This window comes from Rhinolophus ferrumequinum, chromosome 8, assembly GCF_004115265.2.
Source record: "Rhinolophus ferrumequinum isolate MPI-CBG mRhiFer1 chromosome 8, mRhiFer1_v1.p, whole genome shotgun sequence".
Lineage (NCBI taxonomy): Eukaryota > Metazoa > Chordata > Mammalia > Chiroptera > Rhinolophidae > Rhinolophus > Rhinolophus ferrumequinum.
Window position 1 is genome coordinate 78,084,833 of NC_046291.1, and position 27,852 is coordinate 78,112,684.

General features: G+C 33.6%; 1 protein-coding gene across 1 annotated transcript in view; it reads left to right on the forward strand.

Annotated features, from left to right (window-relative positions):
• The window catches only part of LRP1B (LDL receptor related protein 1B), a 1,793,989-nt gene that overhangs the window by 1,190,782 nt on the left and 575,355 nt on the right, over window positions 1–27,852 (forward strand). Inside the window, exons 28-31 of the mRNA XM_033112843.1 lie at window positions 5,258–5,389; window positions 6,759–6,986; window positions 21,172–21,346; window positions 22,192–22,286. Coding sequence (XP_032968734.1) covers window positions 5,258–5,389; window positions 6,759–6,986; window positions 21,172–21,346; window positions 22,192–22,286 — 630 coding nt within the window. The remainder of the gene's footprint in view (window positions 1–5,257; window positions 5,390–6,758; window positions 6,987–21,171; window positions 21,347–22,191; window positions 22,287–27,852) is intronic.

A 27,852-nucleotide genomic window follows, 5' to 3' on the forward strand; every position in this document is an offset into this window, starting at 1 on the left:
ATTGATTAGTATCTCTGGACTCTACCCACTAAGATTCCAATAGTACCACCATTCATGTCAACCATTCCCCAAGGCTGCCTGGGGGATGAAAGCCCCGCCCCCACCACTACCACCACGGGTCGTGAAGCACTGTTACAGATAAAATTATTTTGTAGTTATAAAATCATTGTGAAGAAAGAAACTTTCCTGACAAAAATACTTGTTCTTTCAAATTATGAAGCAAGTGAACTAATCAGCAAGTAAATGAAAATATCTTACCTCTTTAGAATAACTGAAAGTTCATTGATATTTTAAGATACACTTCACCAACAAATATAATATAATAATACATGTTTCTTTTCACCCTTTTGTAGAGAAGTGTGCACAAATAAATGGAAATAGTATTTGTGACTTTTAATATTTTTATATTTAAAGTATAATATCTATGTAAGATCAGATAAAATTTTTAGACATTTTATTTTCTGCTTCATAACAAAACATTATAAAATTAATCCATAAAATATGACATGATTTCATGAAAGTAACTCCTGCATATCTATTATTGCTGGAATCTGCTGAAACTAAAGGAATAAGCACATCTTTTTATTTGCATTTATGTTCTTATAAGTGTGTTTTAAACAAAGAATTCACTCTAGTTTTCAACATCAAATGTTAAAATTATAATTTGAAGATATTTGTCAAAAATAGGTTTTGGAATCGTGTTTAATCCTTCTGAAAATTATTTTCTTTAAAATATTAAATAATTTTCTAAATTGAAAATTGTAATATAGATAAATAGTTTTATCATATTAATAATTATTTTTGTACCACTATAATTCATTAACAGAATACATTTTAATTACAATAAAAAAGACTACATAGAAAGGAGAAAAATCTTCCCCCTTTTCTAACAAATTCAATCTGGGCACTCTTGGTTTGGAGCATAATTGTATGAGGTAAATAAATTTCATAAGTATGTTATATTGCATCAACATTTGCATACATTTTATTTGAATTAAATAGATAAAATATTGTTTATGTTTAAAGTGTTTATTTTTTGCTGGTGAGAAATGGATTTCAATTAAACATAGTTTGCTGATATATTAAATTATTTTTAATGATATTGTTTTCTTCATAGAACACACATCAATATTGTGGGATTGCCTAATTAACATTTGGTTCTCCTGTGAAGTATTCTAGTTATGTATTATTTAGTCTCTTCAACCAAAGCTATGATGCGCTTTACAAGATTAACTCAATTTCCAAATTTTTAGTTGCTGCCTTTTTAGAACATATACCCACAAACATTGATAAGCTTGCATATGAATCCAAATGTCTTTAAGTCTAGCACAGTACTAGATACCATAGGCATTTTTGGAGAATACAATAGGGATGAATATAAGTCAGTTTTTGGAAACACCACTTACATGATAGCTGAGAAGTTGACAACGTAAGGCTCTCAGGCGAAGTTCAGCCTTCTTCCTATTTTGTAAATAAAGTTGTATTTGAATGTAGCCATACCCATTGATTCATTTATTGTTTTGTGGCTACTTTTGTGCTACAATAGTAGAAATAGTAGAATTGAATAGTTACTATGAAGGGCATAAGTCATGCAAAAGTGAAAATATTTACTATCTGGCCTTTTACGGAAAAAGAAAATAAAAAGAAAGAAAGAAAGAAAAAGAAAAACTTACCAACCTCTGATTTAGCTAGAGAGATTAGTGTGTACTGATATAAAATATATGAATATGTCACAGACAATTAGGAAATAGGTCAGTAAACCATAAATTGCCTAACACTTTGTATAGTCAATAATTAAAACTTATATTCAGTGATGGGAGGAATAAGCATTAGCTGGCTCCATTAGAAAATGATTTGTGGGAGAAAATGAGTTCAACTGGTTCATAAAGGAAGATTAATGTAAAGATGTTGGTTATGAAACCCTATGTAAAGAAAAATACATCATGTAGAGGTACAAAAGGACAAGCTATAGATATTCAGAGAACAATGAGGAGTCCATTTTGGCCTGTGCATAATGCATATGTAGAAGGAAAGTGGTAGGTGAGGCTGGAAGATAGGTTGTTATCTTACAAAGAGAGATTGGTGTGTTCTGTGCAGTACTCGAGGGTACCAGTTATATGGCTGTAGGGGTCATTCAAAAGTGATGAAATAAAACTCTACGTTGGGAGAGGAGAAATTTAAAAATGGAAAGAAGGAAACACATTTTAGGGAAAATGTGACAATACTTGACAACAATTAAATGTGGTAATGAAATAAATATTTTGAAGTTAAAATTTTGTGAGTTTGAAAGACTGATGATATCTTTAACAAAAATAAACAGACTGGATCAGGAGAAAGAACTGGAAGTTGAATGAGAACAGCAGGTAGACCAATCTGGCTAGTGTGGAGGAATCCTGGAGAAAATCGTCAGAGAGAAGATTGAGATTGTGGGGAGCAGACAATGAGAAGCCATCCAAGGACTTTAAGCTAGGCAGCTATATGATCAAATCTGTGTTTTAAAATGATAATTGTATACAATGCGGAGAGACTGAAAATCAAGAAATTAGTTAGGAAGTTAATGCAGCGATCCAAGCAAGAGATGAGGAGAACCTAAATTAGCCAGTGACCGTACAATAAACCAGTGCAAGGGTTAGAGTACAGACTCAAACTCCTTGGTGCAAGAACTATGTCTTGTCTACTTATATCCCAGGTTTTAAAACTAGGTGGAAAAAATAGGTGCTTCATAACTACTTATTCAATGCATAAGTGTAAGGAGGAGTGTTACATGTATCTCTGAGGTTCTTTCTTTTGTCAACTTGAGTTTTAATAATGTGAGTTATCAGTGAACTCAGTCTGCATAGCTGCATTTTACTTCCATCTGTTAAGATTGCTTATAGTATTCCATTGACTGGTCAGATTTTCCAATCTCATGGATACAAATAAATGGGATTTCTTGGTCTTGTAAGGAGTTTACAGGCTCTGTATTGATACTGGATTCTGCAGTAGTATTTTCCATATGATAGTGGCTTTGTATCAGGCATTGGCAAACATTTTCTATAAAAAGCCAGACAATAAGTATTTTAGGGCTTTGTAGGCCATATTGTCTCTGGGGAAACTGTTCAACTCTGTGACTGTAGAGTGAAATCAACCATAGATAATATGTAAACTAATGAGCATGGCTATGTTCCAATAAAACTTTATTTACAAAAACAGGCAGTGGGCCAGATTTGGTTTAGGGATCATTTTAATATAAAAAATCAGTGCTAATCCCTGCTTTGAATATTAAAATGTGAGTACAGTGAACCAAACCAAATTCCTTAATTTGGTGATTAGAATAAGTATCTGTTCAAACTCATGGTTCGAAAGAAACTTTAAAAAGATTTAACAACATGGTTTTAAAATGAGAAGAGATAAAAAGTAAAGCAAGAAGCCTATGGATTTTTCTTGCTGTGAGGCACAAAATATTGTGAATATTATATTACAGTGTTATCATTAATACAGATATTGGGCTACAAAGTCATTATCTTTTATTTTTACTTTAATATACATAGAGAAATTTAATATATTATCTTTGATTTTAAAAGTATTTGATCACAATTATAGGACACAAAAGAACTGGTATGATTCTGGGCTAAAAATAATGATGTTCAAAGTGAAATCTTAGTACTTATTATTGAACTGTCATGGATTATGCTTTTAATTTCCTCGAGAGGAATAGCATTTCCTGTGTCAATTTTTTAAACAAATTTCTCCTCCTCCATCTTCCTTCTCTTTCCTTAACTTGTCTTTATTATTTCTGGTTATCTTTTTTCTCCTTTATCCTCTTCTTTTTTTTGAGTGTGGAAAACTGATTTTTCTATCTATCTACCACAGCTAGGTAACCCTTACTCTAGGTATCAAATAGTTCTCCATCAGTTCTCTATCTCTCTTCTTTATTCTTTCTCATCTCCTGCAACACCTTTCCTACTCAATAACCTTCATGCCTACTTTCTTGCTTCTCTAACCTGTGATTCCTTAGGAATTCCAATTATAATAGATGAAGTTATAATAAAAGGGAAGAGAGAAGCTTATGTGGCACTTACTCCAAGGGATAGAGGACTTTTACGTAATTTCTATATCTTAGCTTCCACTCTATTCTAGCAGTTTAATTCTTAAGTTTCTTAGGAAAATGTTTCTAACTCTTTAATTTCCTGGTATCCACTTATATTTTAAATAAAATACAAAGACATGGATTATTTTCATCATCTTACCGGACGGAGGGTGTGAACGACTATGAAAAGCCATGTTGGATATTTATCAACTTCAGTTAGTTTCTTATATCCTCTACAATTTATTATATCCCATTGATTTTTATTTTTTGTGCTTTAAAAATCTACAGGACTGATATTAAATACTCTAAGAAATAGGTTCACCTGTTTGGAAGAAAATATTGCTGGTGGGATGAGAAGACATAACTCTTTTCTGCCTTCAATTTAGTGGCTTGGTTCTAAAAGCTTTATTGTACTAAATAGAGTATAAAAATAGGATTTAAGAGAATAGTTATTGATCAATAGAGATTAAAATCTTATCCAAAAGACATAACAGAACAAGAAGCACAAAAAAATGAAAGGATAACAGTGAACTGCAAAATTTATATTCCATTCTGAATTTGAATATATCATGTTATTTATATAATAGAATCTAGTAAGTATGTGTATGTGGAACAAACTTAGCCATTGAATCAGATGATACAGGGGAAAAAAATTTAAAAAAAAAGTAAAGAAGCAGATGTCTTAATAATGATTCAAAAAAGAAGAAATGGCCGCAAGGAAGGATACATGCATAGCAGCAATTTTCTAGGGACCCTTGAGAGTGATGTGCTATGGACAGAAAAGAGTCTATAAGTAGGCTAGGAAAATAGCAGTATCCATCGGACCTCCCAATGCCTGGCTTCTAGTGTATTTGAGTATATTATATACCTTATTTCATAATTATTCCTGAATGGTTCTCAGACTAATTCCTTGAAAAACTTTTACTTCGAAGGCAGTAGGATGCACAGCGTTTATTTATCTTAGAGACCACTGAGGAGTTATCGTCATTATCTTTGGGGAGTAAAATGTTTTTATTAATGTAATTGCTGTGTATGCTTATCTATTATTGTCATATTAATCACCCTAGTAATGGGTGCTATGAAGGGAACCTCACTTTGAATCATTAAGGGAATAACCCTTGGCAAACTCGGAGGTTCCCTAATATACTCTTTCTTCTCCACTGTTAATATTTCCCGGTGTAATTACAGCTCCCAATCCCTGTGCAGCTAATGATGGCAAAGGCCCCTGCTCCCACATGTGTCTGATCAATCATAATCGGAGTGCTGCCTGTGCGTGCCCCCACCTGATGAAGCTTTCCTCAGACAAGAAGACCTGCTATGGTACATTTCTCAAAGTTCTTATCTAAAACTCCGATTGCATTCTCTCAAATTGTATTAGCATTTAGATGTTCCTTAAAGGAAAGCAACCGAGGTTTTTAACGTCCTTACAAACATTATTTCTAGACTGTTGATGATTCATCTACTTTTGGGGAGACGGACATGTTCTTAAAATAGGTGATATGCTTCACTTTGGTTATTTGTTACCGTATTCATTTTTTTGTGTGTGTGTGACTTTCTTATTTGGCGTGTTAGCAGAATTTATCTCTACAAAACAGGGACATTTGTAAGTGAAAGTGCATTATCAGAAAATGATGATGTAGGTAACCTGCATAACCAAGAGGCATTTCAGAGCTTTAATCTCCTCCTGCTCTTCTAAAGTCACTTGAGCATCATTTTGTAGGGGATTATCAACTTGAAGCGGGAGGAGAGGGGAATGAAGTAAACTATATGTCTTTGAAAGATTTCTAAAATGTATTTAAACAATGCTTTTAAACAAAGAAACAAAAATAATGAAAATCAGATTGTGGGGTTTTTCTGGTTTGTTTTATTTTAATTTTGAGCAATTTTTATTTATTTGCAAAGCAATTATTTTTAAGCCCAAAAAAAGAATGAACTCACAAAAACCTTAATTCAGGAATTTAGGAACATGTGGATTTCATTAAATTTATGCAATCATAACATATGTCAATTAACAACAATAACCTCAAAGTAAACAATGAAAAAATAGAATATCTGTGACTCCTATTTTTATTTAATCGACCAAGATTTCACAAACTCTGTGCAAGAATGGTGCTTATGGAGGTAAAAATGATACAATGCCTAACAGTCTTAGTTACTACAGATTTACGAAAATTTATAAAGCTTGTTTTAGCATTATTTGAACCCTAATTTTGATAATGAAAACTTAAACATTATTTTTAAAAGCAATGTTTAATTTTATTTTTTCAATGATAGCATAGAAAATATATTCTTAGATTCCTTCAAATATCATTTAATGCAATGAAATATTGTTATAATTATGTGCAAAGAACAAATACAGTTGTTTGGCCTTTGTAGAGTTAATGTATTTTAGCAAGTTTGTTTGAAATTATAAAATCAAATCAGTTACTGAGGAATTATTTGCATTTCTAACAAAAGAGAAATGATGACTTAAAGATTCTAACTTGTTTTACATTTGTTTCTATTAAGCACTTTCATTTAGAAATAGATAAATTATTTCTGCATTAATGTTTCCATGGAATTTTGATTGTTTTTTTGATGTGAAAAATCTATTAAATCATTAACAAGTCAGATTTTAGAATTCTTAGACTGCTGCAAACTTGCCAACTGTATAAGAGAAAAATACTTATTTCTAATTTTTTTTTTCTAGAAATGAAAAAATTCCTTCTTTATGCAAGGCGTTCTGAAATCAGAGGCGTGGATATTGATAATCCGTATTTTAACTTTATCACGGCCTTTACAGTCCCTGATATTGATGATGTTACTGTGATAGACTTTGACGCATCTGAAGAACGTTTATACTGGACAGATATTAAAACACAAACCATTAAACGGGCTTTTATTAATGGAACCGGATTAGAAACTGTTATTTCAAGAGGTAAAAGATTTACACATTAAAACTTAAAAAAAAAAAAAAATGTTTGTTATTCAATTTGTAACAATCACAAGTCTCTTTCATACTCTTTTGCTATTATCCAATTCTATGTTGTTAATTGAAAGTTGGAATTGATTATTCAGACATTTAATAATACGCTATGTTCTAACAATTGTGGAATACTATAATTATATTGCACATAGTAGTTTGATAACTAGAAATTTATTTTCACAAGAAGAAATATTTCCAGAACAATCTCTTTAAAACTTACAGCTTTCTAAATAAACAGGTTTAAAGACTCTTTTTGCTAATGGGGGGATAGTTATATTTGCATAGAGAAAATATAGGTGATTGGGAAGGACTCCTCTGACTCAAGCTTATTATTATCAACTTCATTTTGCATATATTTTTACAGAACTAGACTACAGAAATAAGATAGGGAAGCTGTTCCTATCTACCTCCTGACCCAGCAGGTTGAACCATACGTTCTGAGTAAATGTAGTTGAATTAACCATTAAAATAAGAGTAATTTTTCCCAAAGTAGTAAATGTAACTGAAGTGAGACATACATGTGAATTCAGTGGTCAAACTCTAAATATTTAGCAATTAGTTATCCTACTCTTTGCTTAAATTTTGGTATATTGTGATTTCTGAGTCAGTTATTATTTTATTGGTTGAATTTTCATTGAACACTTGCTGTTTGCTATGGCTGCAGAACCAAACAAGACACAGTTTCTCCTCAAGTTCATGTCTCCTAAGCATAATAGAGTGGTTTGGAGGAGGATGGAGGAAAGGATAATCAGAAATCCATATAGATATTTCAAACTCCTATGCTTTGAAGTATACCGAAAATTTAAAATCAGACCTTATTTGAGCAATAAACACCCTCTGAATGAAAGCAATAAATACAGGTTTTAAAATCATAGTGTTTTTCAAGAGTTTCCACACATAATACCAAAAGGTTGGCTTGAGTACCACTGGTAGATCCGGGAATGTTTGACCACTAAAGTGCTCTTTTATTTAGGCTAGCTCTGTACAATCTCAGGTTAGTACTGTTAAAGCAACTTGAATGAATTGATTATAGGCTGGTTCAAATATTTATCTCAAACTTTCCATAAGAGAAGAACCTTTCTAAAAGAGCTAATGCAACGATTTCCTTTCTCTGCAGGAGTTTTTTTTTTTTTTTTTTAAGTGCCTGCGTAATGGTCATTAAAAACCTCAAGAGACTAGTTAAAGGGCATTAGATGCCTCCCAAGACTGACAGTCTAAAAAAAAAATTGTTTAAACACTTCATTATAAATGTGAAATACTTCCCATAAGGTTCTGTGAACTGTATAAAGTAAAAGATGTCTTATCTCAAAAAAAAAAAAAAATGGGGAATAATTTTCTCTCTCTAATTATATATTGGTAACTAGTAGTGATTTGATGAGTTTATCTTTGAGAAAATCACAAGGACTAAATCCATTTAGCACACTCGGTTTGCAATTATTAACCAAAATTTGATCAGTGATATTTTCTTTGCTAGTAATACATATACTCATTAGGATCGATGATTATTGATTCAATCATTTTGACACATATTAGGATATTTTCTACAGGATAAGTAATGAAGGAGTACAAGCTAGTATAGACTGAGTAGTATAGAGCGCAAAATCAGAGGGGTGTGTTCTGTAGAAGCTGATGAAGCTAAAGAAATAGAAACCCAATCATGCTAACCTTTACAGGATAAGTTGTTGATTTTGATATTAATCGTAAAAATAATAGGAAAAAACGCAGTGTTTTGAGGAGGGTGTGGCTATATGATTAGCTTTGCCTTTGGAAAAGATAATTCTAGCTATTCTGTTTAGTAGAGAATTATAGAGATCTGGGGTAGTGGTGATAGATGAGCGGTGAACTCTGGGAAATAAGTGATATGGCTGCTGTAGCAGTTTTAGAAAGAGATGATAGAAGCCTGAACTAGAGTGGAAACAATAGAGTGAAATGCAGAAAGATTATAGACATATCAAAGAGTAAAGAAATATAAAGGCACTTAATTAATTGAAACTGAATTTGAAGAATAGGCCACGTACAGGGTAACTCCCTCATTTCTGGCTACCCCACAAGTTGAATGATGTCACTTTTCTCTTTCTTCTACAGGCAAACCTTCTTAAGGACTAATATATCTTTTCATTAATAGAAAAACTTGAGATGACCTTTTGAGAGTTCAGCTTCTGAACTCCTCAAAGTATCTCAAATCCCGCCAGTAATGATACTTTACTTGAGCCATTCATCTTTTAGATTCCCTGTGAATGACTCTTATCTCTCCCTTACTTCTTACACTGCTGGTCTCTGTATTTTCTTACTTCACTGTCCTCCATCTACTGGACATTTTCTTGAGAGACTGTGGGGACAGAGTCCCAGAGAACAGTTTCCAGGCTCTCAACCTCACGTGGAAAGGTGCTGGCTCAGGCAGTAGATGGCCATCAGCTGTGACTGGTTGGCCATCAGCTGTAACCAGTTAGCCAATTAGCCACTGATATATCTGTGGTGGTTACCCTGGTTGGTTGGCAGGCAGAGAAGCTGGTGGTGGATAGCGAATCATGCGGCTCCTACTTTGTGTGTCTCGCCTGGCCGCCAGCAAGACTGGGGTGAAGGAAAATCCCTTGTTGGGGTGCTGGCGGGTGTTTGCTTTTGTATCTCCAACGCGGCCACCAACGAGAATATAGTGGTATGACTCCCCTATTGTGGGGACAGAGCCCCAAAAAGCAGTTTCCAGGCTCTCGGCCTCACATAGAAAGGTGCTGGCTCAGGTAGTAAATGGCCATCGACTGTGATCAAATGGCCAGCAGCTGTGGCTAGTTGGCCGTCAGCTGTAACCAGTGAGCCATTGGGCACTAATATAACTGCCGTGGCTACGCTAGCAGAAAATGGGGGGCTAGCAAGAAGATGGTGGCTGAGTCTGCAAGCAGTGCAGTGAGGGTTGAGAATTGTGTTGCTCCTGGTTCCTGTGTCTCCAACCCAGCCACCAGTGAGAGTATAGTGGTATGACTCCCCTACCTATGGCTCCGTGGGTGCTCCTTTTTGGCCTCGCCATGTCCTGCGTTCTTGTGTGGGGAGTGGGACCAGAGACCCCACACGACACCTATCTATGGCTCCGTTGCTCTTCCTTTTTGGCCTTACCATATCCTGCGTTCTTATGTGGGGTGCAGGATAGAGACCCTGCATGACAGAGATTTTTTCCCATCTTCCTTAATCTAAGCCTAATGTGAAACCAGTTACAAAAATCAGGCCCCAAATCTATCTATTGCTCCAACCAGCCCCAACTGTTTTCTTCCGAAGCAGCCATTTTCTGAGGAAAACACTGAGGTTCTTTGGTCAAGCTTTCATGAAGGAGACTAGAAATAGTGTGCCTCCTTTGTTATTCTCTATATCCTGAAACACTAAGCTATTTTTAATTTCTGTATTACCCACATGATCTATTATAATGATTTGTAGTAGGTATACTTCATTATAAGGATAAATACTAAAGCATGACTATAAGTATATTCATTGTGTATGTGAACATATATTTATACATTTATATATATATATATATATATATATATATATATATATATATTTTGCTTCTACAAAAACCAAAGGTAATTTTATTCTAAGTTAAAAAAAAAAAAATGACTATAACAATTCCTAGCAAATGTTCTTGCTAGTGGTCTGCAGCCCTACTTTCCAGTGGTAATTAATTCCTATTCCTGAGTAACTGATTGTTCCAAATGTTTTTTTTTTTAGTTATTCATGCTCTAAGGTATATTATCCTGATGTGAGGAAGACTATTAGGTGTCATTAATATGATGTGTACCATTATCTCACTTAATCTTTGCAAACCTTTTGTTAAGAATTATTTCCATTCTTTAGATAAAAAAAACTTAAGCTCAAAGAAGCTAATACTCTGCCTCAAAATGAAAGTGAGCAAAAGAGAGAAATTCACTTAGGACTATATGTGGAGAGCCCCTATCACGCTTCATTACTCTAGCATAAGATAACTTGGGACTTCTTCCGAAGGTGCTAGGTGTTGTGCTTTGTACGATAGTCCCACAAGCTCAATAGCCCCTCCTGAACTTGTGCACTGCCCAGAAATATACCTTATCAGATAAAAGGTTGCCCCCCAAACCTCTCAAGTACTCATGTAACTAACATAGTAAGAAAATAAAAGACAATATACCTTAAATTCCTAATAGTAGCCAGGAGTCATATAGCTGCCTTTTCACATTTGTATTTATCATTATTTGATTTTTTTCTATCATTTATTTCTCATATAGTGCTTTGAGGTAAATGTCACATTTTGCTTTTAAAGATAAGGAAGTATTTGTTCAAGTTCGCCATGCTATGAAATAGCAGAGCTTCTTTTCATCCAAGTTTGGATCTGGACTTTTGACTCTAAAACTATCGTCTTTTCCCCTAAATGTCCTTTTCTTTTAAATAAGGAAACTCACATAAGCACACGGTTTGTGCATCACATTGTTTTCAATGTTCACTTAATATATACTCAGCATACTGTGCAGAGTTCACCTAGTAGTACTTGGGTAAAGGTTAGGGGTCAGACCATGTCCTTGCCAATGATTTTATTGTATATTCTGAAATATTAAGGGAAAACATTTAGAGATATGTTGAAAGCTTTATAAAATTCCAGGTCACTGGAATAGAATCTCATTTTCTTTTTTTTTTTTATTGGAAAGGACCTCTGATATGTCTGATTATTCTATGGCAAAGTATAAGTTGCTCATCTTTGGAAAATTAAAGATTCAACTTTGGGCAAGTGCTTTGCTTGAGAAAATTGTTTTTTTTAGTGCTATTATCATCTATCTGAATGAACTAGACTGTTGCTATGAGTTAAGCAGAAACTAAAATATATGCAAGGAAGATGAATATGAATTATAAGTGTATTTGTTTATTTCTATAAAGAATGCTCGCTTATGTGCTAGGAAATTTTATATAATATATACATTTTTAATTGCAACACTATAAAACATTTAAAAAAAATCTCTTCATCATATTGCTACTATATAAAATCTAATTCTCAATGTAACTTTGAATCTAGTGGGACCCACTTCAGAGTAGATTTCCATCAGTATTTGAAACTGTTATGCACTTTTGCGAACAATTATTTTGTCACTGAGTACTAAAAATTCATTTATCCCCTCTATTTTGCAAGACACCATATTTAATTGTACCCAGTAATAAAAATGCTTAGAAAATTAAACCTATTGTGAAAATTGGTCCAGAGAGAATGAAAGAAATGAAAACAGGTCAGTAATAACAGTGAGATCTAAATTTTGGAAACAGGCCTTGAATTAAAGTAGAAATTTCGGATAGGGAACATCTGTTGTTTTGCTTATTTCTGAATAGAATTTTCAATTTCCATTTCACCCAGGAAGCCTTTTGGTGAAAGAATGTCAACATCTGTGTTTTTATAAAAGAGCAAAGAAAAGAAAGCCAAAAATGACACCTATAAGTGCTTTTCCCTTGAGAACTATGTCTGTATAGCAATAGGTGCTAAATGAACATTACTTCCTATGTTTACTCTTTGTCCTTTGGCCGGAGGGTTGAAATGCTATTTTATTGCACAGGCATTTTCTTTTATATATACTATATTCTGGATTCTATATCTGGGAGATTGGATGGATGGGGCAATGGTGATTATTTGAGACAGCCCATAATCTCACGGGGCTTCATATCTGGTGAAAGGATGAGTTAAACAACTAATTAAAATAGAAGGCTAAATTAAATAAGGAGTTTAAGAAGCGTGTCAACCACTCCTCAGAAAATTAGCATAGGGAGTATAAGTTCTTCCCAAAGTGTTCCCTCGGGAGGAAATGGTAGTAAAGTCAATCTGGGTTGAGATATCATTCAGCACAAATGTTTGGAGACTTGAAAGAGGAGCAAGTAGTGAGGGGTAGCTGGACCTTGTAGAAGAGTAAATTAGAAGGTTACCATGGCGGCAGATCACAGAAGGTCTTAGACCAGGGGAGGAACTGTGATTGTGCTTTTTTTTTTTTCCTTCAAGGTAATGGGAAGCCGCTGAAGACTTTTACAGATGAGTATAGGTGATTCAACCTCTTTTGAAGAACCAGGTGGATATTTGAAAGTTAGATTGAATACTGAGAAATTATAAATAAGGGTACAATTAGAAAGTCATGGAAATATTCTACATCTGAAACAAGCATTAGACTAGAACAATAAGTGGTATAAGAAGGTGACAGACACCAAGGGTATGGTAGATGTAGACGTAATTAAACCTGACAAATGAAAGAGAGTTTACGTTGACCAGATAATTAGAAAGAGGTTGGAGACATTGATCCAGATGAAAATAAAAGAAAGAGGCTTGTTCCAGACTTTTCCCCAATCAACAGTGAGTTGTTTCTCTATGATAGGAATAATTATAGGCTTAGGACATTAAGAGATATGAAGATTAGTTAAAATCTATAGTTCTGTCCCTATTTCCTCTAGAAAAAATATAAATGTGAGCTCACGCACGTGTTAAAACTGACAAAACCAAGACCTTGATAAACACTAAATTGTTCAGAGTTGAATTAAGAGATATGAAGATTAGTGAAAGCTTATAGTTCTGATCCTATTTCCTCTAGAAAAAAATATAAATTTGAGCTCATGCACATGTCTTAAAACTGAGAAAACCAAGACCGTGATAAACACTAAATTGTTCAGAGTTGGAGAGGCATAAAATTAATGAGGGTGAGCATAGAAGGCTTTTAAAATATTTGTAATGTTCTGTTTCTTAAATTGGATCATGGTTTATGGATGTTTTATTAATCTGCATGTGACATGTTATATGTAGTTATATATATGTTACATACATATATAATTCTTTTATATATATGTTATATATATATATGTGTGTGTGTATGTGTATATATATATATATATATATATATATATAGTTTATCATAACTGCAACAAATTGAATATTTAATATTTACCAAGTTCCCTTGAGAAAGCTTTTCAAAAACATTACCAATTTTAAACTTTGCTCCTAAGAACAGAGAAATAATTGCTCGGAAACCCACCTCAAGTATGTTTTGATTGGCTATAAACATCTGCCCTCAGAAAGTTATAAGAGTTGGGATCCCCTCCTACCTTGAAGACATCCCTGAGTTGGGGCAAAATCCTTTGTTTTTGTGCCCACTCCCAAGATGCAGGTGTCAAGTGGTCCACTTCATGCGGGGGTGGGAGGGGGTGGGGAAAGAATAAATCTCACAGGCAGAGAATTGACAACCAGTTCTTTTTAAAATTTATCTACATGTTAACCAATTTATGTGCTTACCTTCATCCCTCTTTCATCTAAGACTTTCTGTGATCATTTCTCTTCTCTCTGAATTATATAATTTAATGTTCCTTTAGTAAGTATCTGTTAGTGATAATCTGATATATTATCTGAAAACATATTTATTTAGCCTTCATTTTTTGAAATATATATTTTTAATTGTGGTAAAATATACATAATATAAAATTTATTATCTTGACCTTTTTAAGTATATAGTTCAGTAGTGTTAAATACATTCCCATTGTGCAAACCATCTTTAGAACTCCTTTCATCTTGCAAAATTGAAACTCAATATCCATCAAACAGCCCTCCAACCCCCCGCTTATTCCTGGCTTTTTCTTTCTTTGTCTATGAATATAACTACTCTAGGGACCTCATATAAGTGGAACCATATAGTATTTTCCTTTTTTCGAATGGCTGCTTTCACTTATCATGATGTCTTCAAGGTTTATCCATGTTGTAGCATGTGTTAGAATTTCCCTTCTTTATATAGAATTCCATTGAATGTATGTATCACAGTTTGTCTATACATTCATCTGTTGATAAACATTTGGGTCATTTCCACCTTTTAGTTATTGTGAATAATGCTGTTATGAATATAGGTGGAAAAATATCTCTCTGAGATCCTGCTTTCAATTATTTTGGATATACAAGTTATGTACCACTTAACAATAGGGATGCATTCTGAGAATTGCCTGGTTAGGCGATTTCATCATTGTGCAAACATCATAGAGTGTGCTTACACAAACTAGGTGGCATAGCCTACTACTGTAATTGTGTGCTATACTTTATATGACTAGAAGCATAGTAGGTTTGTTTACACCAGCATCACCATAAAAAATGTAATTATAGTATAAATTGTGATAATTGCCTTTTCTTTTTGTGATCCAAGTGCCTGACTTAAACTTGGAATGCTTAAGGGACGCATTTCAAAGAGGTATCCCCCTTCAAGGGAAGCTCTCTTGAATAAACACATGGCCAGCAACACAACTAGATAAATAGCCAGGCCAGCTTTGTGCACTGTCCCTCCTTCATTTATGAGCTTTCAGTTGATTTCCATAACTGACCATTTGGGCTCTTTGTTTTGTTTTACTTTTGTTGTTGTTGTGGTTTGGTTTGGTTTTCCTCTTCCTGTGCTTGACGTTTTTTGCTTTTATGTTTTAAATTCACCACTAAAGAGTGAGCCCTCGGAACCCTAGGCCCCCACACCCTGACCATAGTAAGAGCGGCACCTCAGGCCCATTCCAGAGCTCTGTCTGCCCACAACCTCACTGTGCCCCGCCTACACTCCAGGACCTGTAAGCAATAAACTCTTGTTCTTCAAAGTTTGCTAATGATTTTTGCTGAAGGGTGTCCTACAATTTTATTAAGAACCCCAAGGATCAGTCCAGTTGTAACATTGGTTTAGGAAAGGGAGATGTCTGTGGGAAGTTACCCAGGGCCCAGGTGAAGAGCCCAGAGGTATTTCTAGCTGATAGTATTACTATGGATAGACTGAGACCAGTACAAAATAGTAATGCCTTGCACCCGTACAATGTCACCACGGCTACAACATCACTAAAGCTACAATGTTACTAGATGATAGGAATTTTTCAGCTCCATTATATTCTTATGGGTCCTCCTTAATATATGCAGTCTGTGATGACCAAAATTCTCTATGCAACACTTAACTATATACTCAGAAGGGGAATTTCTAGGTCATTAGTTAATTCAATTTTTAATTTTTTTTGAGAAACTGCCATACGGTTTCCCACAGAGGCTGCATTATTTCACATTCTCACCAACAGTACACAATTTATCCAATTTCTCCACATCTTTCTCAACACTTGTTATTTTCCATGTTTTTTTTTTTTTAATAGCTATCCTAATGTGTTGAGGTGATATCTAATTGTGGTTTTTATTTGCATTCCCTAATGATTAGTGATGTTGAGTGTCATTTTATGTTCTTGTTGACAATTTCTATATCTGCTTTGGATAAATGTCTATTCAAGTCCTTTGCCCATTTGTAAATCAAATCGTTTGGGGTTTTTGTGGTTGTAGTGGTTGAGACGTAGTATGAAAGGTATGAAAGATAATTCTGTTGAGTAGAAATTCCAAGTTCAGAGTTATTTTCTCTCAAACATTTTCAGATATCATTCCACTATTTTTTATCATCCCTTATTGCTGTTAAAAATCTCCCTGTTTGTCTAATTGTTATTATTTTCTGGGGGGGGTGATATCTTCTTTTTTATTTAGCTGCTTTAACATTTTCTTTTTTCCTCACGACTGTGTGTGTGTGTGTGTGTGTGTGTATGTGTATATATATATATATATATATATATATATATATATATATATTTTTTTTTTTTTTTTTTTTTTTTTTTTTTTTTTTTTTTTCTTTTTTTTTTTTACCATTAGAGGCTTCTGCTTCCTATGGGGTTATGTCTTTCATCAGCTCAGGGAGAAAAGAAAAACCCTCAAATATTATCTCTGACCATTTTCTCTAACCTAGTTTCTCTATTTCCTCCTTTGGAAACTCTGACTAGATGTGCTAGACTGTTCATTCTTACCTCCATCTCAATCTTTTTGTTTCTTTGTTCTGGCTCTGGCTAAATTCCTTCAATTTACCTTGCAGTTCACTACTTGATATATGTCTAAACTGCTGGTTAATCCATCTAATGTATTATTATTATTTTTTAACATTGTATTTAAAAAAAATATTCACCAGTCATTTTTTGTTCTCATTTATATCTTATGGAGAATCCAAAAATTAATGAATATGCCTTGCTCATTATTTCAAAGTATAATTTTCTTTGAAAATATTCCACCCTTTTTTCTTTATCTTACACATAATAATTTAAAAACATGTAGGTTTTGGAGCTTTAAATCTGTGTTTATTTTTCTGTGTACTCTTTCTCTTACGTCTCATTTCTTTGTGCACTTTGTTGTTGTTTTTTTCGTGGGTTTTTTTTTGTTTTGTTTTTGTTTTCAATTTTCAGTCCTGATCTATTATGAACTCAATCTGGAAATTGTGAGGGCCTGGGTTGAGGAATATTTTTCTTTCATAAAGGATTGGAATTTGCTTCTGCTGGAGGGAAAATGAGTTGCTGTAAGCGAGGATTCACTTTAATTTGATTTCTCCCCTACCCAACCAATGAACCTTATGGATAAACCAGGTTCCTCTTGCCTGAATATAGACCTATGATTAGAATTACAATTTTTTTTTTGTACCTAGAGAAAGGACAGATAACTAAGTTTTGCTTTTTCTTTTTAAATTGTTCTCCTTTTTAAGTAGGCAGATTTATTTTTCCCCAGTCACCTGTCACTGAGTATTCAAACCCTTCTGATATTCCTGAGTTAATTCATGTTTATCCCTCCCACTCTTTGTGAGTTTAAGGACCGAACCCTCTTGAACTGAGCAACTACTAATCCTAAATCTGTAGGTTTTTATTACAAGTTTGTGTTCCTTTCGTTACACCAGTCTCTACATTTCCATTTGCCTGCCTTTATGGTTTTAGTTAACATATGAATATGTTTTAGCACTTAGAGATTTTCATGTCTGTCTTGTGATCTCAACAATGCATTTAAACTTTATAATTTATCATGCTTCAGAGAATTCTATGGCAATGAAGGGCTTTTCAGAATATCTAATCCACCTTAGTTCAAGAGGTGAGAGTCCGTGGAAATAGAAAAAAAAAAATGAACTTTCTGAGAAATGTGTTCAGAGATCTTGGTCTGACTTACTTGAACACAAGAGTTAAGAGTCAGAATTTAATATCTCAATATTTTTATCAAGGAAAAAATGTCATTAAATATATGGCATCACCATTCTTGTTAAATTTACCAGGGCACTCTAAAAAAATCAGATTTGGATATAAAAGAGTGTTTTAAAAATAAGGCATACATTTTCTTTTAGACATAAAGCTGATCATTAGGAACTCCCTTCAATCTAGTTGGTGGAAAAAAGTAGGGATAGAGAACGAGAATTGAGATTGCCTGAATGTGTGTTTAGATACGTACTACTGAAAATAAACTTAAGTATCTTATGCCTGATATTTCTAGCTCAGTTCACACCTATCCTTAAAGTTATCATTCATCAGTTCATTAACATTTATTTTGAAGGCAATGTTGTACACATTTGGGGACAAGAGCTATAAAGATAAATTAGCAAGGAGCCTTCCCTGAAGAAGTATATGTGAGAGTGGTAATATGCCAGCAAATAATTATCACCTTAGGTAGAAAAGCATTGGCCAGATATAATCCTGTTGAATTAGGTAGGTAGAGAAAATCTTTCTGGCAGGATATTAAGGAAAGTTGATTAGGTTTTTGTGATTGAAGGGTGATGTTGCTATCAGCTGGCTTATTTTTCATAAGGTTTAGGCAAGTGGAGCTGTAATAGAGTATGAGGTCCACATAATTCCTTATAGGTTAGAAAGGTCAGGACAAGTCCAGGGATCTGAAAACACATCAGTATGACTGAAGTGTAAAGTAATTGTTAAAAATAGTGAGAAATAAGTTTGGGAAGGGAGTTATATTCAGATTATATAGAAAGCCAGGCTAAGGAATTTAGACATCAGTTTCTAAGTGGTTGGAAGTTCGTGAATACCTTGGGGCAAACAAGGGTCATAATCCAGAGCTCTCTAGTCAGAAAAATGACCTGGCAGCATCTACATCAATTGCTTGAAAAAGGAAAGAGACTGGATCCTATGGCAATGTTAAAAATAGAAGTAGATTTGAGAGATCATGAACCATACAATTGAAAAGGACTAAATAGGTATTAATAGCTTATACGTAGCTATGGTTTCCAGTTTAACAGTGCAATGTATTTTCTAGGCCATATGATTAGTACTCAATCAGAAATGAATAAAAGCATTTTCAGCAGCAGAGACAGCCAAAAGGAAAAAAAAAAATATTTGGAGAACATGGATTAGAGGATATAAAAATTAATTTCATTTTTTTCTTTTTTTTTTTTGCCAATAACAAGCAATCCAGAGTAAAAATGCAGAAAGTATTAAGTCCTTAGATTGGCAAAGTACCTCTCAACCCTGCACTAAGGTACATAAACACACATCATCTAATGTAATATTCACAGCAATCCTATGTATTATCTATAATTAGCTTAATTTTCCCAATAAGAAATGAGGCCAAAATTTAAGTGACTTGATTACAGACTAAATATAGGCACTCAACCTAGAACATGAAGCCAAATCTTCTCATTATAGCAATACGGTCTCTCAGCAACTTACTAAGTCCAGAGGGTGAAGGAGAAGGAAAAGTATCCTGGGTGAGGCAATAAGTAAGTATCACACATGATAGGTTTATCTTTACAGAGGTGTTGTATTGCTTTTTTTTTTTCTTTTTTTCACCTCGAGGAAAGAGGGAATTGGATGAGGATAACTAAAAAAGAAGTCAATTCCAAGTTTGGGGTTTAGAAATGAAGTTCACATTCAAAATCGGTCAACGTAATCAGAAAAATTGATGATGAAAGGTAACTTGCATAGTGAGTGGATGTTGATTAGAAGAGAAATTGAAACATGAGGAATATCCTGTAAGGGCAATGGGATTACCAGTAATTTAGAAATAATGAAAGTATTATTGAACAGGAAAGTAGGTGTGGTCGAGATTGGAGGACTTCAGCCTGGATTGGAGCCTAGCAGGCCTGCGCTGCTTTTTAGAGCCCACTCAAAACTGCCGGGCCTCGCTGTCTTATCGTGCTGTTTTAAATTTTGAACTAGTTGGCACATTTTACAATCTGAAGTCTCCACTTTCAGGTGAAAAACCTAGCTTTCTGGCATCTTTTGAAAATGATCAATAGGAAGAGGTAGAAATTCGACAAGCTAAGTAGCAGCTGCTCTGGGACTCTGGAGCCATTTGGACTGGAAGATAATAGGGAGGGCGCAGAGGCAGCAGAACCTGGGAGCTAGTTAGGATGCCCAGAATCTCAGGCCCCTCCCCAGACATATTGCATCAGAAATGTCAATTTAACAGTCTCCGTGTCTTGTAAGTTTGAGTACCACTGGTCCAGAGAACTCCGAAGGTACAGTATGCTAGAGAATATTCAAACTTTGTAAAATAAAGGCAAATGCCACAGACTGAACTAGCCTGCTTTATATGTTAATATGCTAAAAAAGATTTCCTAGTATCCATCATTCTTAACTCTTTATTTTAATTTGTTTCTTTAATTAAAACGTGCAATTATATTTGAGCCTAAATTCCATCTTTTTTTTTTTTTTAAGATGCCTAATTGAATAATCAAGGAATAACACTGTAAATATTCATATTGGCTGTAATGAATGGAAACATAATTAGATTTCGGTAATTTCTGTAGAATCCACATTGGAGGGATGTTAAAAGGATTTTAGTTTCTTTATTCATATCGCCATCAATTTTTATTAATTATCTGTTTTGAAAGATGTTCAAATCTGGTGGTTCTTTTAAGGAAAGTTGAATTGTTTTATTTCAATTCAGAAACAAATTGGCACTTACAACCTAAAATAGTACATTTGTTGATGGCCCACAAGTATTTTCTCCTAACTAGAAAGATGTGCTACCAACTGGAGAAGCTATTACTCTAATTTAAATTTTGGTCACTTTGGCCTATAGGACTCCTGCCTGTATCTGCTCCTAAGTGCTTACTGGTGAATCTTTGACTGGTAGTGTAATTTCAATGCTAATTATTGTGTCAGGTTTTCAAATGGCTCAGCACTAAGACGTTAATGATTATTCATGCCTTAAGAAGGGCTGATAAAGGAACGAGATTACAATGTTGTACAATTTTAGCTAACAAATTAAAGTGTAAATTAAATTTTCCCTGAGACAGAAAATAACTCACTTGGAAAGCCAAAAGAATGAGAAACTTCATTTACTTTTAATTTTCTCTTTCCTGTTTTACAGATATTCAGAGTATCAGAGGGCTAGCAGTAGATTGGGTCTCACGTAATTTATACTGGATTAGCTCAGAATTTGATGAAACACAAGTTAATGTGGCACGACTGGATGGCTCTTTGAAAACCTCAATTATCCATGGAATCGATAAGCCACAGTGTCTTGCAGCTCACCCAGTCAGGGGGTAAAGTATGATTATTTTTATTAAGTTTTTCAAAAAATTCACACACCTTTGCTCTGATTTTATATAAAAACTTTGTTTAACTTAGGGGACTCATATATATCATCCATACAGTCAAAAAACAACAACAACAACAACAAAAAAACACAACAATTATGAATATGCAAATTGTAAAGGAGATCCCTGGTTAGAGATTTCTGTTATCTGCATAAAATCAGATTTTTATATATTATTGTGAGATCTCATTACCTCATATTTTTAGGGAGTGATGTGATGGTTGAGAATAACAAAAAAAAAATGCAGGGAAAAGTCATTGATTTCATTTCAAACACAAATTGGTAATAATATATTTACCAGATGTTGATATTATGGTCACTCCTAATTCTCCCATCTTCTGACTAGTCATCATGTACCCAGATAGAGAGCTTGTGTAGGGCTAAAAGAAATCCTTTCTCCTCAGCACTTTCAATGGGGAAGGTTGAAATGACTTTGTTCCCTTCTAAAGTATCTGATTTATCCAAGCCAAGAGGATTCAATACTGATGAATTACTTTAAATGGAAATAATGTACTGTAGTCATACTTAAATATTCGTGAATGTGAATGTAAGAGGAAGAAGGAAGTGAAATAATTGTCCTTCAATTACAGTAAAAAGCAAGAGTGGTGCTTTCTTCCTAGGCAAATATGTTAGATTACTGTCAGCAAGTGGTTCAAAAATTGGGGGCCTTCCTGAAAACAATCCTGAGCCAACAATTTACTTTGGTATTAATTTTGTTCTTTAGTGTATGTTTCTAGTCAACAAGTAAGTCTGTATCTAATATTTTTAAATCAACATCTTTTTTGAATTAAGGAAACTCTACTGGACAGATGGAAACACAATTAACATGGCAAACATGGATGGCAGTAATAGCAAGATTCTCTTTCAGAATCAAAAGGAACCAGTTGGTAAGTTTTTGTTTTTTTTTCAATACTTAATCACTGCAGTTTTTAATACGACAAATCTGTACTTGTACAATGTATCTTTGATCTGGAGGCTGAAAGAAAATATTACAGATTAGTACTAGAAATTAAATTAGGAATTTATCAATTTTATTGAATCTATTGGTTCTATGTTGGATAAGGAGAAAACATTCTTTTGTTCTGGAAAAGAAGATAGGTCTTTTCATAAGAGAATTTTTACAGTATCTTAAGTATTGATGTTGCTTAAAACTTAATGTAATTAATAAATATCTTGTTTTCATTGATGAATATCTGATATGTTGCCAGTGGCAGTATAATGTAGTAAGACTCCCCCTGTCATTATTGTGTCATTGTTAATAGTTACAATGATTTGGTTTAAATATTTATTTTTTTAGTTTTCAGCTATTTTCATTCACTCTGAAGTGTATTTATTTAAGTTTCCTTTTCTACCTTTGCCAATGATTGTAAATTATTTGGTAAAATGCTGACAGAGCTTTGGCTCATTCCCATAAAACATCTTTGAAAATCTTAAGTACAAAAATTCTTCTAGAACATATGTTACATAGTTACACATAGATATGTGTACATTATAATTTTTTTTCAAACTGTAATCACTCTGTCTTCACAATTCCTTATGTTTATTTGAAAGCAAGAATTGTCATTTTGCTCATTTTCCATTTCAAAGTACTTTTCAAAAAATCCAATAATGAACCTGAATTTTGATATTATTTTAAATGTGTAAATGATGGAATATACAAATGAAACTCATAATTTTGCTTTGAATTGAATGTAGTATTGTTTTAAATCTACGAGTGAAATCAATATGCGATGAAGCTTTTCAGCAATTTTGTTCTTAATTTTAGAAATGTGGAAGTGTACTTGACTAGCTCATTTTTAATAGTGATGATTTAATAAATGTGTAGTATCACCAATAGTTGCAATACATAATTATTTTCATGTATAAACCTCTGATATGATACTCCTAACATCTCTTTTGTTTGGCCTGTTTGTTCTAAGATTTGATACACAATTGAAATTCAAAGTACTGTTAGAAATTAAAGCAAATCGAAATGCTTCCACAGAAGTGTGGAAGATGATAGAACAAAAGAAACAAGGAGCTCTAAAGATTAGCACCCATACAAAGAACTTAATTTGGACTGAACTGATTCAGTCAGCGCTTATCTGGAGTTGTTCAGAATATTTAATATGGGGAAATGAGTATGATGGAAATAGTATGAGCAAATAACATCCTTACATTTTAATGTGCTGGCTATAGGTTACACTGGAATGTTACATGCTTGTTTTTATAATGGGGAAAAGCTTATTTTCTTTCATACTAAATATTCATCCCCGTACTCAAAGTAAATTACAGAAAAAAAAAAAAAAAAACTAACAGCATATATAAGGAAAGTTTATCAGTAAGGAATTAGTGTTACTATTTATGCTTCGTAGTTGACCCTTCAGGAGTTATGTACCAAATGATGGTTTTGAGTGTGTATGGATGATGATTCAATATTTAATAACAAATATTACATGTCTACTCCATGTCAGTTATTATTATATTTGAAAGTAACATTTAAATAAATTAAAAAATGACTTTTAATTTTAATTTGTGCAAGATACACTATTTTACCAAAAATAACTCAGAATCCTTTACAAACTATACCTTCAATTAGTGTTGATGAGTATGGCTTTTGAGTCATAAATTTATTCAGTAAACAGATTTTTGATTATCATATTTTTGTAGTAGGCCTGTTGATAAAAATTTGACACTGTCCCTTTTCTTAAAAAGTATAGGAACTAAATCATTTTAGATTCCATTAAATTATTGTAACTTAGTGACCTTGTGCAAAGTATTGTTAGCTCATGATACTTGTTTTTCTCATCTGTAAAATCAAGACAAAATTAAGTTTTCATGAGAATTGAATGAGGAAAACTTATGAGGTGAACATCTGGCCTTTAATAATAGAAACTGTAAGGAGTCGTAGTAGAAGATATGCTAGTCCAGTAAACTGGAATTTGAATGATTTAATTGTCTGCAGTATTAAAATTATAAATGAGTTCAGTGAAGAATAAACAGAATAGAAGCCATAGAAATGTAGTAGAGGAGTGCATGTAACTTGGTGAGCTTCTGAGATAAGCAAATTTTTATGCAAATATGAGGATTTAACTCTATAACACTGTATTATCTTGCTGCTAATGTTGAGAGGCAAAAGAGTTTGAAGTACTTATTTTCAGATCTTCCCAGCATAGTCCTTAGGACTATGGGCAATCACCTTGCTGCTATAGTTCTTCATGTAGTTTCCAAATCTGTGTTACTTACAAGTTCCTTCTGGTAACGTTCTACTTATAACTAATCATGTTAACAGGGTATAAGATTGATGGTTTTGGGGATGCTGAATGAGAGACTGTTGTCCATATGTACAGAGAACAAATCATTTTATCTATTTATGTCTCCAAAATATGGATGCTCTGTGTCAAATGCCCAGTCTGTTGTAGCCTACCACACTTTGCCACAGATATGTTTATTTCAGATACATAAAGGAAGAAAGTGAGTAGATGAAGTCTCTCCCTGCCTCTGTTCTTCCCTACCTCTTTATAATGAGCAATGTTTCTATGTCAGTAATCACTAACATCACTCTTTGATAACATTCACCATCCTTAATGGCCACTCCAAATTAAGGAAATTAAATTGTTCAAAGTGTAAGGTACAAGAGGAAGAATGAACCTCGGGAACCTGGAAAGTAGGGACAACTTATACCAATTTTCACATTCACATAAAACATTCATTTTGCTGTGTTTGGCAGACAACATGGTTGGGAAAATAAGTTATTTTGGGAGCCAAACAAATCTGGATTTGAATCTCTGTGTTGATACATATTAATTCTGTGACTTTAAACATTTATCTAAGGCAGAGTTTGATTATAAGATGTTAATATGAACTTTTGGGGTTATTTTTAGAATTAAAGGCATACAAAAAATTGGAAAGAGAGTAAATCTTAATCAAAAGAGGAATGAGTAAATACATACAGTGAGTTTATGTGCTGAAATAGTATATACACATACAGATATGTTTATGTATATATGTATATATAAGGACATAAATATGTCTCAAAAGCTTTGAGCGATAAAAATAATGAGAAGAATAACATGGTATGGTACCATTTATAATTTTCAAAATTAAATACACACTAGCCATTAATGCTTATTGCTCATAGATGCATGTATTTGTAAAACTATGGAAAAAAAGTAAGCTGGAAATGTGCACACCAGTCTTTTTTAATAGCAGTTGTCTTTGAGAAGGAGCAATAATGACATTCAAAAGGAAACTTTTATCTTTATCAAAGGAGATTTAACTCTATTAAGATAATTTACTTTATATTTCACAAAATGGTTCAAATGAAATTCAGCAAAATGATAATACTGTTCAATTTTATGTAATGAATGCATGAGTATTATTTTTGTCTCTCCTCTGTGTTAAATGCTGTCTCCTTAAAATATCACCAAAACAACCTGTTTTGTAAACAAAACTGAGTTTTTTGCTTAGTACAATAAGGGAGGTCATTAACTCATCAGCATCTTAGTAATGTCTCTGATGGTGTTACCGAACTGTGCAAAACGAGGTCAAAGGAGACTCAAACAGGAGTTTGGAGCAAAGAAAGTAGTAAAGGTTTCTTAAGGCAATGATACCAAGCCCAGAGACACAGGTAAGCTAGTGCTTAAAGAACTGGCTCCCCCATGGCATGGAAGTTACAGATTGTATAGGGCAAAATCACAAGATATCATGGATTAGGGTTTTGAGGTCTTGTTGTGAGCTGATTAGTCTGAGGTGAGGGTAATGAGTCACTTTTTCAGATCTTGAAGACATTTCTGAGGTCTTTTCCAAGTCGCTCTGTCCGGCCTCATGGGAAAGTAGCCAGGGGGTCATTCCACCTTAGGGTTCAGGAGTTGAAATATAACTTAGGTCAGGATGTTCTCTTTAGCCTGCTAGAGGTCTGGACCACTTTGCCATTAGTCAGCTCAGGGCTACTGTCTTCTGCTGCCTCTGGGGTTGTTGATTATCAGGGAGGAAGGTTTGGTCTCAGAAGGGTATATACAGGGGATGCCAAAAAAATGTATATACATTTGAAGAAAGAAAACCACTATATTAATTGTAATACTTAATATATACCAATAACAAAAGATGAACACATGTCACATTTGACATCTGCAATTACAAGAGGTGCTCAAAGTGGTTACCATCCACGTCCAGACACTTCTGATTATGGCAAACTACTGCTTGAGCATAGATAACATCTCTTAAAATGTGTTTACATTTTTTTGGCATCCCCGTATAGATAGAGAGGGATATGTATTCTAGAGCTAGGATTTAAAACTAAATCTAATCAAAGTCCTAAGGACCCTAGGTTTCAAGGGGCAAAAGAAAATTTGAAGTAGTAATTGAGATTTTGCAGTCTGGTTTAAGGCAGATATTTCAGTAGGAGTCTTGGTCAGGATTAAAGATCATTATATAATGATTTTTAATTGTTGGATACAGAAAGAAGATTTTGAGGGAAGATGGTTCAAAGAGTCTTGAGGTAAAAATTGGCATTTGGTGCTTTTTTGCTGAAGAGTTGATGGGTTATTCAAGAAGTTCCTAAAATGAACAATAATATTATCTGCAACACTTATCTTACTGGACAAGAGTTTCTTAGAATAATAAAGTTATATCCTTGAAGCCAGTGGAATAGCAAAGCCACATTAACATAGACAATGAGATGTATCTTGAATTTGTTCTTATCTATAAAATGTCATCAATCCTTTTCTTCCCATGTAAAATGCATCAAAACTATTATTTTGTAAGAAAATGTGTTCATTAATGTGTTCTTTATCAGCTGGCTCTAAAAAATGATCTCTAATAGGACACAGTTGTGTCTCCATCATAGTTACATGAAAGAAACAGAATCTGTAGTGTGTGTGGATAGGAAGATAGATGGATACAGGGATAGATGGATATATTTATATATATTGAATATAATATGTGTATATATTTAATATATATAGTATATATATATTTATATATTATACATATGTGTGTATGTGTATATATATATATATATATATATATATATATATATTTATTTATTTATTTATTTATGAGATTATGGGGGCTGGCTAGGGAAATTTGAAATTATTGGCAGGCTGGAAACTGTCAGGCAGGAGCTAAAGCTGTATACCAGGTGCAGAATGCAGAATTTCTTCTTCCTCAGAGACACCTCAGTTCTGTTCTTAAGGCCTTTCAGTTGATTGAGTCCGACCCACCCAGATCTTTTAGAATAATAATAAGTCACCTGGTTGCAGATCTCCAAAGTCACCTGGTTGCAGATGTAAGTCACCTGGTTGCAGATGACCAAATGTAAGTCACCTGGTTGCAGATCTCCAAAATACCTTCACGGCAACACCTAGATTAATGTCTAATTGAATAACTGGGGATATAGACTAGCTGCGTGGACCCACAAAAGTAACATCACAAGTTTTGAACCATGTTAAGTTTGATGTGGATTGTCATATA